The following is a 14,816-nucleotide window of genomic DNA, read 5'->3' as shown; positions in this document are numbered from 1 at the left end:
CCCTCCTGACTACAGGGGAGGCTGTGAGGTACAGTGTTTTGGTTGGATGCATCGCCAGCTTGTATCAATGCCAGGTGTTCCAATGGTAAAGGAGAACACACAGCGGGTCAGGTCCCAACAGGGTTTGCTGTGGAGCCCAGAGTGCTCTTCCTTTTCGTCTATTCTGACACCTTTTACAGGATAGTTCGCAGAGTGTGTCTTTTTCACTAGATCCGAAGCCTCTCAGCCACATTTTTTAATCCTAGGACTCCCTCACTTTTACCTAGCACATTAGAAGTATTTAATAAAGGGCTTTTTTTCATTGCCGAACAAATGACTAGATTGCTCTAGTGCTTTTCTATGAGTAAAGGCTGGCCTGTGTAGAAGGTAGTTTAGAGCAGCTCATTGAAAGAAACTATACTACAGTAACTGAATAGCTTATTACAGAAAAATAGGTCTCAAGAATCAAACAGACCTCCAGAGTCAGGTCCACGTTTTGTTCGAAAGACCCTCTTTCCAAACCCATCCCCCGATAAGATCCTAACATCCACCCAAGTATATTATCCTGTTGTACTCATTTCATGATGGAATCTCAGCAACATAAACGGTTATTCATCTTCAGTTAATATGCTGAAAACACATTAAGGCAGAACCAATAAAGCCAATCCCATGCTTCACCTGTCCTACCAGGATGCCCATCACAGAACTGGGCATGGTGCTGGGGGGGGTGGAGGTGGAGGGAAGAAAACTGAGATGTGGAAATGCCTCCTTTCTTCCCCTTGTCATTGTGACTCCCCAAGCGAATATACTCACATCCCCACAGGAGAAGCAATGGTTTCAATCAACATTCTTCAGAAGTAGGAGGGCAGAAATCAGACCAAAGTTGAGGAGGCTTCCCACTGACAGACCACGTGGCCATTTGTCTCTCCCCCAACTCTCAGGACAAATAAGGGGGAAATAATTTAGCCCTAGGGCTTCTGTCTATGATTATCTGGCACTTAAAGTTTCAGGATGTAAGGAAGGGTGACACGTCTACGCTCACTGAATTTTTAAAGATAAAATGGTCTGTTAACAGCAGCGAGTCCTCACAGAGAAATAAAGCAGCAAAGCTAAAGACACTATAGGTTTCAGGGATGAGTTTAGATTCTTGTCTCCCTATGTCTCCACATGCACGCCTGTGAAAAGTTCTCGCATCCCTCCACATCCACATCATCTGCACTATCAGTCAATACATTATTCATTTTTTATTCAAGAGTCGATAGGACATTGTTCAGAGTTGTTTTTCCATATGTCCTTTTAGATGGCACCATCCACAGTGTCTGTAATGTTCTATCTCCTCTCTGTTGGGTCCCCACCTCCCACAGGCGCCTTCTGGTCTTCACTGCTGTTCTGTTTGTATCCAGCAAAGCACTCAACAGTTCCGTGAAAGGAAACCTACCTTATTATTCAAAACTGCATGTACAAACAAAAAGAAATAACATTCAAATATTTACTTTACAATTGTTTTATTCAAAGCGAATTTTAAAACCTAATGTTTTTTTCTTTAAAAACGGGGATTTTTTTAAATAGTTTTATAATTAGTTTTGATGTTCTTTACTTTATACCTTTGACATAAATGATTTATATATTAAGTTAAAGTTTTCTGATTATTCACGTACATTCTAATCTTGCTTAGGGAGCTATGAGAAGATTTCATATTCAAAAGCCAACACCACTTTTCTAAAATTGAGAAGAAAAGATCCTTGTGCCCAATGTAGTAGACAATTGCTCCAAATGGTATAAAGTCCTTTAGCCTTCAGCCAAATGTTAGGTCTTGATTTCTGGTTGTGTGAAAAGAAGTGTTTTGTTTTCTTCAGAGAACAGAAAAAGTCTTAAATCTTTAGGTTTGTTTTTGTTTCAAAGCCGTGTATAAAACGGGTATCTAAAGTTGTAAAGTACAACAAACCCTTTGAGAATCTGGCCTGTGCAGTACAACTTCTCAATTATATTTTTATACCAAAAAAGATGACCACTGGCAGCTGCACTGTACCCAGGCCAAGAATCTCAGTATTGTCCTCTTAGGTCCTTCGAATGAAGAAGACAAGACTTATTTTATTTAGCCAACAAATACAGGAGTCCAAGTACACATAAGTTGGGAGGGAGTGGGAGAAGGAGGTCACAATAATAGGACATAAAAATAAATACTTTACACACTTTTCTCCCATGCCTAAAAGTATTAAAATTCTAACTGGAGAAGATTAGAAGGTAATTAGCCAACTCAATTCCTTATAAAAAATATAAAAACTCACAAACCAAATGATGCAAAAAATCTTTTTAATCTAAAAACTCATTTCCCAGGGCTAATTAATAGCCAAGCCCTGCCAATTGGTATTAGTTTGACTAACAAGAGCTATTCAGTATTTTCTTCCAAGTAAGGTAATATATAATTGATTCTGATAAACCTTTCTAAATGAGGACATGATACTGTAGGCAGTTCAAGGAAAAAAATAGCCATACCTTTTTCTTTGGTGTAACCAAAAGGATATCCAAAAGTTAGCAAATGTTGATGTTTCAAGTGATAAGAAATTGCCAAATGGAAGTTTAAACTCTGGTAAAAACAGTCGTACAAGGAAAATCTCCACCCACAGTTCTGTAGTGCAAGTTTTCAAATTTAATTCTGAAAAAGAATCTCATTGAATAAGCAGGAAATGGCTTCCAGCAGCGTATCGCGTGCCCCCTTAGCTCTCACCCTCTGCGCATGCGCACCGTCGTGCTCGCCTCCAAAGAGGCCTCCGCGGCTACTCAAGGAAGGACCCACGTGTCTCAAAGTCAGGCTCAAAGTCCTGTCTGTGGCTGCAGAGCAGCAGGCTCTGAGTTATAGCGCTGCGCCCCCCACCACGTTTCCCATTTTCACAAAAAAGAAAGCCCCCCCCCCCCCCGGAAAAAAGTACCTGAACCCATTAGTCAGTTAGCCCTTTCCCATTTTGGGTTCATCACATGGCTCGCCTCGAAAGCACACCGGGGCCCACACCCACGTGTCCTCTGCAGTGGCACCCGCGCGTCGGCCCCTCTTGCTTAGAAGGAACGCTTCTCTCTCTCGTCTTCGGGAACTCACTAATTTCCAAAAATGTAATTACTTTTTAAAGCAATTATTACCGCCTAGTCCAGAAACCTCCATTCCTCTACCCAGCTTAACTGTGTTTCCTTCTCCTACTTCTGTACATGCTGTATGTGTGTGTATGTTTTTTTAAAATAAAAAGTGTTCAAAATACACACACACACACACACCCCTCCACATACACACCCAGCATTTAGCAAAAAAAAAGAAAAAAAAAAAGGAAAAAAAAAATCTTCCCCAGGAAGCACTTTCAGAAGTTAAGCTTCTACTTGCTTTTAAGCCACAGGGCAAGTGCCAAGTGAGTCCTACGGGATGCTCGCCTTCCGCTGCCGGGGTGGCAGCGCCTGGGCCCACCACATGAACGCTGGGTGGGATCCACGAGCCAGGCAGGGAAGGGCACCTGTCAGGCTTTCCTAGAGCCACGTGTTGCGCGCCTCCCTCACCGTTACCTGGGAGATTCACACTCATGTCCTTAGCTGTCTTCCCGCAGACGACACTATTCTGCTGGACCTGTGCTCTGGGCGCTGACCGTCCCTCCTGCGGGGCCAGGACCCTGTGCCTGCAGCGAGGCGGCGGGCTCCCCGCCACAGAGCAGGCTGCCCTTGTCCATTTCACCCCCCACCAGTCCATCCGAGGAACATCCCCTCGCAGCGCCCAGGGCCCAGAGAGCCCTGTTGTCTACAGGCTCCATGGCCTCCCCCTCGCCTTCCGAGATGACAGTCATGGGGCTGCTCTGGATCCGGTTCCGCATGCTGTACCTACTGCTGGCTGCGGAAGGTGGAGTCCGACTGCGGCCGTACCTGGGGCCGGAAAAGGACAGACTCCGAGGCATCAAGCCTTCGTTCTTGGCCCACTCCTCCTGGGCCCTCCTGTTCTTGCTTGGGGAGCAGCTGGATGGGCTCTCGGGCGTGTCTGGAGAAGGCTCTGACCTTGACCTCTGGAATCTAGGGTCTGTGTTCTTTAGCATCTCAGCTGCAGACATGCGGGCACTGGTGTCTGACCGACTCCCCTTTTTTAGCAGCAGAGCTTTGAAGTTGTCACTGCTGGTGCTGCTCTTACGGACACTTCTCTGAATTGAGCCCACTTGCTTTGGGGACGCCAGGCTGGGGGCGGCACCGGTGGGTGTCACTGGAGGGGAGGGAGAATGGTTTCGGGAGTGATCATCATCTGAATCTTTACGGCCGAGGACTTTCCTCTTGGATCTGAGATTTAATAACATTAAGATAAATGTTAATTCCCAGTGGGCCACGGGATGTCAGTCATACTGCATGCTTACGTCACCATTTATTAAGAGTTACTTTAGGGCGCCTGGGTGGCTCAGATGGTTAAGCGTCTGCCTTCGGCTCAGGTCGTGATCCCAGGGTCCTGGGATCGAGTCCCATGTCGGGCTCCCTGCTTCTCCCTCTGCCTCTCTCTCTCTCTCTCTCTGTCTTTCATGAATAAATAAAATCTTAAAAAAAAAAAAGAGTTACTTTAATAGTTCACTGTATTATCATGTGAGCCCCTGACCCATCTATGATAATGATTAACTTATGGCCATCTTTCTTTCATCTCAACCCTCACTGGATTATTTTGAAACACATCTCAGACATCCTATTAACCTATTTTGGTGAGGATCACTTCAAAAGTTTCGAATAATTGTCATATTTTATCTAACTCTCCTACACTGGACAGATCCTGAGAGCATTTCAGTGCTGACCATCCTTTTTTCTACTCTTTCTTTTCTTGCTTGGTCCTAGCCCTTGGCGAACAGATAAGCCAAACCCCCAGAATATCCCCTATCCTGAGGTAAGCTCCCACCTCAGGTTCTAGAACGACCCTACAACTCTGCATTCTTAAGTCATTCTAGAGTTTGACATAAAACCAGTCTTCCTTGGCTCTTACTGGACCGTATGTCAACTTCTCGAAATCCAGTTTTCCAGAAAACAAGAGTGAGCCTTCCACACCACATCCTGTTGCCTGACTGACTTCAGAAAACCTCTAACCCATCAAGAAAATCTAAGGAATGTGGGTGGAATGTGAAAGAGAGGAGGGCCTTTAGGCAAAGTAAAATGTTTCCTGGAGGTGTTTCTTGTCCTCAAGTCTCTAAGAACCTCACTGTTCCATATGTTTTGTACTGAGAGTGACTCAGGGGTAATAAAGCAGATGAGCCAAGGGGCCCCTTGCTGGTCTCTTCATAAGAACAACTCAGTCTGCAAGGAATCCCTTGGCTAAGTGCAGGTTCTTTAAGGAAACTCGGTACATTTAATAAAATAAAGACATGGCTGTATCTCTTTGTTTGCTATAAAATTCTAGAATGTGCAGCAGGGAAAGAGAAAGAGGATGCTATTTTATATACAGATGAAGAACTGAATATGAGCGCTACCAACTTCTGGCTTGGGCAAGCTACTCACCTATGCTGCAACTTAGCTTTCGTACATAGGTTTGTGAGGACTAAATGCGATAAAGAACCCCTGGAGTCACACAGACCTGCGTTAAATCCCACACTAAAGCTTCCTTGCTCTGTGACCTTGGGCAAGTTAAAGTTTCTGATCCAGTTTCCTATCTGGAAAGGCAAATAATAGTAGAGAGTTCACACTTTATCAATAAAGATGAAAGCAAATAACAGCCATGAAGTGTCAGGCATGGAGGAGTGTCATTTAGGGAAATACAATTCTTCCTTCCTGCCACCAGGCCAGGCTTCAGGGCTGTTTTGACCTGGCCTGCACACCCAGGTACAGGGGAGGATGGGCCCTTTCCAGGCTTCTGGCCAAAAAGAAGCCCCCAAAGCAGAAGACAGGAAGTGGTGAGGACTGAAAACAAAGACTGAAGGGTGGCCAGAGCTGACGTGGCACCAGCCCATTTGAGACTGCAGAGCCTGGCCTGTGAGACTTTAGGTCGATGGCTCTGCTCAGTTGTCAACTAAGAGTGGCGCTCTGGAATACATTAATGACCGGCCGACAAAAACCCCAGAAGTAGTAACATCTCAGAATCTTAGGGCTGGAAATGACTTTAGCTCGTTTGGTCTGACCAGAGAAGGTGAGGCCAAAGACTGAAGCCACACAGCTTCATACAAGAACTAGGACGCGGTAGAGTGTCTTTCCACCTATAGTGCATGACCTCACAACCTGTAGAGGCTCCTTCTCAAAAGCACCTCTGTTCATCTGATTCTTGCAGGGACTGCTTTGTAGCCTCAGTTTTTGTTTGGTTTTTAAAAGGTGAGGGTGTGCTGAGACCCACACATCAAGCCATGGGTACACTTGATTCAAGTTACGGCCTTTAACTGTGGATTTCAAATTAAGAGAGGAGATGGGAAATTATAAAAGTTTTGTTGTTTCTCAAGAGCAGTTGCCCCCTGAAAATGAGGATTAAATCTAAACATATGAATTCTCTGCATATACATATGTATATGTGTGTGTACACACTGCACACATGTGTGTATTTCTAAAGAAGATGGCTATAAAAAGTGCTCAGTTAACACTGGCCTGAAAACTAATTACTTCAATAAATATAAAAATTTCACACCTCAACTGGTGTTCTACATTTTCCATCTGGCTTTAAATCTGAAGTGAATTAATTTGCATTATAAAATTTGAAAGCTGTGGTGCAGTTTAGATACTCTTTCTTTTAAATTATTAGCTTAGGTGCTGAAGAACATAAAATAAAATAAAGCCCAAAACTAATGATGTAATGTATGGTAATTAACATAACAATAAAAAATTTAAAAAAAAAGAAGTAAACACACACACACAAAATAAAGCCCTAAAAATCTCAGACTTCACATGGATTTTTCTTATGTCTGCTAATACATTAAAACAAAACTTAGCAGGTGTCCTTGCTCTCTTTGTGATCCATACTTGGCCTTTACTTTGATCATGTGTACAGAGAATAATAGAGACTGGCTGATTTCCACATCTGCAGTAGATAGAATTCACTAGTAGGAGAAACCACAGATTTCTCGGTGCCTTAAGGAGCTTCCCAAAGTAAAATATGGACGCGACCTTTGGCATATTTTTCAGAAAAGCACATAGTAACTTGGCCCCACAACAGCTGGGTTCCTCACCGAGACCAAGTATTTAGTACACAAAGCAACCAGCAATGCGCCTTCTCTGCGGACTGCTACTATAAATATATATGCCTCCATGTTTAGCAACCCAGTGCATTCCAGACTAAATGAAAGACACTGAGTCTTGGAAGAATTCCTAAGAGTTAAATTCCAATTGGTTTCATTTAATTCAGAAAATATTTATTGAGTGCTTATTATGTGTCTAGCATGATTAGACTTAGAAACATCTGTGCAAACTTCTAGACATGCCACTAAAGTTGGTTTCAAAGGATGTAGCATTTTCATTTCACTGTTCTGAGAAATAATTTAATAAGAAACTACCTCTTTCTTTTTTTATTTGATTGTTTGATTTTTATTTAAATTCAATTAGTGAAGGTATAGTACATCATTAGTTTTTGATATAATGTTCAATGATTCATTAGTTGAATATAAAAAAAACCAGTACTCATCATATCACGTGCCCTCTTTAATTGTACTCAGCCATCAGAAAGGATGAATATCTACCATTTACCTCTTTATTTCTAATGAGATCAAAGATACCAGTCAGATGATTTTTTGGTTTTGTTTGTTTTTTTTTTTAAGATTTTTTAATTTATTTATTGAGAGAGAGAGAGAGAATGGTAGAGAGAGAGTATGAGAGAGAGGAAGGTCAGAGGGAAAGGCACACTCCCTGCTGAGCAGGGAGCCCGATGCGGGACTCGATCTCGGGACTCCAGGATCATGACGTGAGCAGTCGTCGCTCAACCAACTGAGCCACCCAGGCACCCCAGTCAGATGATGTTAAAGAGGCAGTCTTTAGGATATTTTGGGATATTATACCAATACTAGGGCCAAGAGGTAAAGAACAAAATTCTTGACAAACACCTAATTCCCCAGCTTGGTTCCACCCCTCTCCCCCAAGTTAGATATTTATATGCTGCATGGGGGATTTCAAATCAGGACAGCCCTATGCTTTTCATCTCACGCAACAGCCTTTTCAGTTAGATTCCAAGAATTGGGGAAACAGTCCTGATACAAGGCTGTTTACATAGAGAATCAAATGATTTTTTAGGATTCTCTGTTTCAGGAAAAAAAAAAAAGGTAACTCCATTCAGCGCAGTATACGGCCTTGGCAGCATAAGGACATTCATAAGAATTATTTGAAAGTACTGTGGTAAAGAAGTCAAGAAGGAAGCAAGGGTTTATATAGCATTGTGGTTGAAAGTCCTTGCACGTATACAATCTTTCTATTCTTAAAACGACACTGTTGTGAGTACAGGCTGTTGAAAACCAGAAAAAAGGTAATATACATAGTTTTCATGCTAATACATATTCACTCTCTAAGGTGACCATATGCAAAACAGTTCAGGCAGTTATTTTGAAAAATTTACATTTTTTTTTAAAACCCAACAATTTCTCACGCCAGTAGATGGCACTAACAGTATACACTAACAAACAAATTTAATTCCTTCCGCTCCTGCTTTGGGAAAAGATTGTATTCTTGTATTGAAACATTTAAGTAGCCAAAGACAACTGCACTAAAAAATCCTATTTCTGTAAAATAAAAATAAAAAAAATAAATAAAAACCCCTTTAGGAAAAAAGTCCTGTAGAGCTGGTCTGTGTATCTTATGTCCACAAAACACAGCATCGCTCATCCTGGACTGGACTATCGGTTGCTCGAATCCAATTCTTGTAAATACTCCGTCATATGACTGACACATTGCATTTCTTGCCACCAAGCGCAGTGCCGAGCAGAAGGCACCACATGGAGTCTCTTTCCCCCCACATCATCATAAAAATCAGTGGAACAAAGTAAAACAGAAATTGGGAGTCAGAGGAAATAAAAATATAGAAACACACTAAAAATAAATAATCAAGCTAATGGGCGACAGAGAAAAAACTCAAGGAAGACAAACTGAGGAACCATTCAGAAGGGCAGACTCGTAGAGTTGATCAAAATTAAGAGGAAGGAGTTTTAGATACCTGTGAATAGCTGCAAAAAGGTCTTCTGTGGTCCGGGGTCTACTGGGGGTCATCACCTCATCACTCCCTTCATCCCTGAGGAAGTCACAGGCCTCCGAGGAAGGTCCAGCCGTGTCAGGCTCTGGAACCCCAGCTACAGAGAAGCAGACACACGCAGCTCACACAAGTGACTTGAATTTCAGTCTTCAGCCAGCCTTCCCGCTATGCTGTGCTTGCCATTCCCGCTAACGGAGGAGCCACAGGGCAAGGCAGGCAACAGGGTCTGTCATCTGATCTTTTATTTTGATCACGAGAGCCAAAGCTCATTCTTCTCTGCTGAAGTCTAGAACTCCTACTGAATGAATCTCTCTTAAATTTTGTTGTAACATTTCTCTGCAGCTCTCCAGAAGGGAGATCACTGCTCACTCCTATTTAATACCCTGTCTCCTGCAGACCACCCTACCCCTCTATTTTCTGACGTTCAGTACGCAATACCCTGAGATTTAGATTTTTTTTTTTTTTTTCATAAAATGCCAAGTTGGTAACCGAAGTGTGAGGCAGCACGGGCAGCCCGCATGCTGCTGGCTTTCCCGGGAGCACACACTAGCCCTCTCTTGTGCCTCGCTGCATATGGTCGGAGCGGAATGAGAGAAAAGCATACTCACGCCCTCCGTCCTGTAGCGACAGGCAGCTCTCCACGTTGCCCCCACCGTCTGCACCGTTCTCGGCACCTGGCTCCTCCTGCAAGGGGGCTGGCGCGGCATCGGGCTGCACCATGGGGACATTGGCTTTCACTCTACCCGGGGATGCAGATCCTGTGGCTCCTCCCTCAAGAACCAAGCTGCCAGAGCCCGTCTCCTCAGCGGCAGCCCCGGCTCTACAACTCTCTGTTGCCTCTCTCCTCGTGGGGCTGGGTGATGCTCTGCTCACGTTCTCCACTGTGAAGTCTCTCTGCGGAGGTGGCACCACGAGGAACAGTTTGGGCTTCTTGGAAATGGGGGGTGGCTTCCTGCTGGGTGAAGGGCCGGGGGGCTCCTGGCATGGGTTGGCCCTGGGGCTGGGCCCAGTCTCTGCCTCCCCGGTGCTGCCCGGGCTGCGGCTCGGGAGGCCACGCTCGGCTGCACCGTTCTGGTGACCCTGACTCAAGCTCTTGGCAGGAGTTGGTGGCGAGCTTGTCACAGAGGCAGGCTGGCTTTCACTCTCCATTTCATTTATGCTATTTCGGGATTTCAAGAAAGCAGATGGCTTTAAATGATACTGGGGAACAACCGGAGTTACTTTTTCCTGAGATACTTGTTCATATAACAGTGCTTGCTCGGTTCCTGAGTTCTTTTTCACGGGCCTCAACTGTACCATCTGCAACGCTTCAGTGGTTATCAGGGGCATGGGGGGTCTGCTGCCTTCCTCCTTGCTAGAAGGCTGCCGAAAGGCTTCCCGGGAGCAATCTGGCTGGCCAGATTTTTTGAAAGAAGGCCTGGCATCTTTCATCCATTTGGGGTCAAGGGGTGGGGCAGGCGGGGGAGCTGAGGAGGGTCCAGAAGCGGGGGCGGGCGGCAGGGAAGCAGGTGCACCCAGAGTAAGGGGGCTAGGTGCCGTGGGGGGGGGAGGAAAGCATGTGCTGGTGGGGGGAGAGAAGGGGGTGAGAACTTCTGGCGGTGGAGGGGGGAAGAGGGGAGACCGAGGCAGAGAGCCGTCGGGGTACTCTACTAAAGGTGGGGGAGGAAGAAGGAAAGGAGACCTGTCGGCGGGACATGGTGAGGGAAGAGAGGGGAGAGGGGCAGCAGCAAGGGGAGAGGCCAGCACTGAATCCAGCTTCTTCACGGTCCCGCTTCCTTCCGTGGAAGTATTGGAAGACAGAGACGTGGACGAGGAGGAGATGGATACTGAAGATAGCAGAGAGGACTTCCTTTCTGGCACCTTGGGCTTGGTCTTCCCCTTCCCGTTCGCTGGTGACGCTGATTTTAAAAACACAGGCACAGGGGTGAGTGCTGTGGGTGTATTCGACTGGCTGGAATACCCACTGGACGGAGAAGTGACTCTGTGGGGCTTCTCCGGCGATGTGATCTTTGGTTTGACGGAGCCACCAGGCACCTGGGGCATCACAGTCCTGGCTCCCTCCTGGACGTGGTGGACTGGCCCGTTCCCTGTTGGTGCGCCGCTGCCTGCCAAGCAGCTCCCACCTGCGGTCCCGGGGTCTTCCTGCATGCTGGTGTAGTCAATGTAGTAACCCCAAGGGTCCGTGTACTCGGACTTGACGCTGCTCGTGTCGCTCTGCGCTGGCGTGGCCCCGCAGAGGGCATAGACATTAGGGGTGGTGGCCGAGGTCATGCTGCTGCCCGCGCTCACCGTGCTCTGGCTGCGGGAACGAGGCAGCCAGGGCTCTTCGAAGTCACTGCAGGGGCTCTGGGAGGGCGAGCTGCCGCCCTTGCCCGGGAGGTTCAGCTGCAGCGAGTGCTGGAGCGAGGCAATCAGGCTCTCGTTCAGAGCCTGCCCGTTCGACTGGACGCCCTTCTTGGGAATCCTGTGCAGGGAGTCCGTCCGAGAGGGTGGCAGAGGCGGCTTCTTCGCTTTCTTCAAAGAGATGTTTCGCGAAAGGGACTTGTCATGGTGGTGTGACCGGTCCCCTTGGTTTTTCTGAGCTCTCCCATCAAAAACATTGACCACACTGTGCCTGGGGTTCCCAAAGTCATCGCTACTGTACCGGTTTCCAGATCCGTGTTCCGGGTCGGGGTGCACAGACGTGTAGTAGCCATCGTGCTCCTCTGAATACAGGGACCTGGCATCATCTTTGGTGGAGGTTTGGTCCAAACTGCAGCTGCTCACGTTACTTCCGGGAGTGGAGTAGCCAGGGGCTGCCACATGTGCCTTCAGTGGGGATGCCTGCCCGTTACCAGGGGCACTGTATTCCCAGGGCTCCGAGCTGCCAGGCCCCGTGCCTCCAGAATAACTGGACTCACTCTTGCCATCCACATCCTGGGTGTGGGCTGGAGAGCTCAGGTTGTTTTTACAGTTATAGCTCATGGCTTGGGATCCATTCTCCCGATTTGCTGGAGTATTGAGAGAGACCGCTGAGTCACAGAGGGACAACAGCGTGGTTGCAGCAGGGGAATGGGGATGATCTAAGGCCTGTGAAAGAATGCTGGGGTGACCCTCCGTCCAGTTCCCACTGGGAGACTGATGATCCTCTTTACTAGCATGCCTGGAGAGGAGGTGGTCCCTGGATTTGATCTTTGTGTATGAAGAGGAGCTGGTAATTTTACTGTCCAGTGGTCCGGAACTCTGAGCAGTGTGAATAATAATCATCTCCGAAGAGGAAGAGAGTGTGGCATTTGGGATGATACTGGTGGAGTAGGTGGCGTGAGGAGAGACCACACACGCTGGGCTGATGACATTCTCAAAATGCCTCAGCTCCTGGGACTTGGGCCTCAAAGGCATTCCAGTCCTTGAGGCACCTCCTAAATTTTCATCTCCTTGTGGGTTGTGACCGCTCTGGTACGGGTAAGCGCCATCCAGGTCTTCTGTGGGGCCCAGGGCACCCAGTCGTGGCTCGAGGGACTGAACACTCGCCCTCGCCCCAGAACGTGGGAGACTGTGGAAACCAGCATCGCTGTTGAGGCGAGAAGGAAACACAATGCCCGCAGAATCACTCAACACAGACATGTTCCCAGAGGAGCCGGAGAAGTGGCTCATCTGGGCAGCAATGCCTTGCCCCTTCTGTGCCCGGATTCTTCTCATGGAAGGTGGTACAACTTTCACTTCCTCAGTCTGACAGCTGGAGTCCCTGGTTTCTGAGCGCAGCCCAGCAGACCGACAGCTATCAAGCCTTCCTAGTGTGGAGCAGTGGTCTGGGGAGTATCCTGAGTGACCACCGACATCATCTTGGCCAGTGCCCGATGCTGGAGATAAAGCAGAAAGAGGCCTGTTATCTAAAAATATCTGAGTTCACTACCTGTCCCTTCACCCCTTCTTACCCTGCTGTACTTCAAAATATGTGTATTTTCTATTTGGTCTAGTTTTTTTTCTCCTGTAGGCACCTGAGTGAGTTTAAATACTTACTGACAGCTCCTAACGTAAAAACCTTCGGTATGAATTTCATGTACTTTTCTTGATTTGTACTTCAAATCCTCCTGTAAATTAAGGCTACATATGGAATTCTCAGTTACTCTCTTTTGAGATCAAGGCTGAGTGCTCGGTGGAAGATTTACTTTTCAAATAACCTCCTTTTGGTATAGGTTTCAAGGTGGCCCACCACCCACCAGGTGACTGTGCAGAGCATCTATCAAGCTGTGACCGTCTTTCCCAAAGACAGATGAATGGAGTGGTTCAACAGTAGGCTACAGAGACCATTTACAACGGATACTGCTATAGAATGGTGTTAATTACATTAATTTTTTTATATCAGAAGGAAATCCTAAGAAAAAATGATTTACAGGCCCATCTGTGTCTCAAACATTTCATTATTCATCTTACACCGTTGTCATCTGTCTGTCAGTGACATTCAAAATCCAATAGCAATCTGTTGTGTTCTGGTGGGGAAAAAGCAGCAGGAACTGATCCACTGAGCATTTCCTCAAATTAGGGTTATTCATTTCTTGGAGCTTTACAACCAAACTGAGAGTAGGTATATTTAAAGAAAAAGAAAAAAAGCATAAAGAGGGCCAAACAGAGAGGGAAATGGATGAGAAAAAAACCCTTAAGTGTAGATAACAGATTTCAAGCTACCTAGAAAGGAACAGAAGCTAAAAAAAAAAAAATCATGAAACCAACAACTTAACCAAAGCCTAAAGAGAGAGAGAATCAATTCATGCACAGTAACCATTAGGATACATTAAATCTTAAAAAATAACAGCATAACCAGTTTCTCTCTACATTGTTTCAAAAACTTAAAAAAATCTCAAGTATGGGCTTTGCTGAGCAATGCAAGCTGAGTGCTGCGGGCATCACTGTTCACCTGGGCAAGGATACTGGTAGTGATAGGATTCCTGGGAACTCCTCTCTATCCCACATGAATTAACCACATGTCCGTGACTGGATATAAAGCCTTTTGCTCATCTGAATAGCAAAGGATATTACAAATATGGCAGTGATGTTCCTATATGAACCACAAAGGAGATGTCATCCTATGAAGAATAAAGCATAAAGTGCTTGTTCCTTCACTTGTGATGATGGAGAATATTTTCATACTTGTATCTTTTAGCAGAGAGCATCTACTTCCTCCCCCTACCTTCTGCCAGGCACACTCACTGCAGACAGACAGACAGAAACAGACACACACACATACACATAAGGTTCTCCCTTAGAAAGGGAAGTGGGCCAGTGGGCAGGAGCAGGAGAGAAATCCACTTTGGAAAACAAAAGATGATGTTATTGCCACTTGGGATTTCAGAAGGTGGGAAATTGACTTGTTTGGCTGTATCAGTTTGCACCAGTTTGGCTCCAAATATTCAAGATACCTTATTCCATTCAACAATGGATATTAATAGCTTCTTCTTTCAAAACTGCAGTCGTTTTTGCATGAGATCAGTGGTAGATTTTGAACTGTCTGTAAGGGCCATAAACAATGTACTGATTCTCTCAGGTAAGAATTCTGAACATGAAACCATATAGCCATTTCTTCACCATCTACAGCCCAGCACAACTTTATTAAAATAATGACGTTTTTCTGAAGACCTTTAAAAATACATGTAAAAAACAACTCCTATCATTGATCATAGGGACCACTGAAGTTCTATTCCCAAAACAGATCCTCTAA

General features: G+C 45.8%; 1 protein-coding gene across 4 annotated transcripts in view; it reads right to left on the bottom strand.

Moving 5' to 3' along the window:
* Positions 1 to 1,467: 1,467 nt before the first annotated feature.
* The window catches only part of NHSL1 (NHS like 1), a 127,456-nt gene continuing 114,107 nt past the window's right edge, over positions 1,468 to 14,816 (bottom strand). For all 4 annotated transcript variants that reach the window (XM_027602864.2, XM_027602865.2, XM_027602867.2 and 1 more), the window contains 3 exons: positions 9,730 to 12,960; positions 9,086 to 9,218; positions 1,468 to 4,278 (listed from right to left, as the gene is read on the bottom strand). In XM_027602864.2, coding sequence (XP_027458665.1) covers positions 3,573 to 4,278; positions 9,086 to 9,218; positions 9,730 to 12,960 — 4,070 coding nt within the window. In that variant the 3' untranslated portion in view covers positions 1,468 to 3,572. The remainder of the gene's footprint in view (positions 4,279 to 9,085; positions 9,219 to 9,729; positions 12,961 to 14,816) is intronic.

Source organism: Zalophus californianus, chromosome 7, assembly GCF_009762305.2.
Source record: "Zalophus californianus isolate mZalCal1 chromosome 7, mZalCal1.pri.v2, whole genome shotgun sequence".
Lineage (NCBI taxonomy): Eukaryota > Metazoa > Chordata > Mammalia > Carnivora > Otariidae > Zalophus > Zalophus californianus.
The sequence above is the reverse complement of the archived record's forward strand: the minus strand, read 5'-3'. Positions and strand labels throughout refer to the sequence as shown.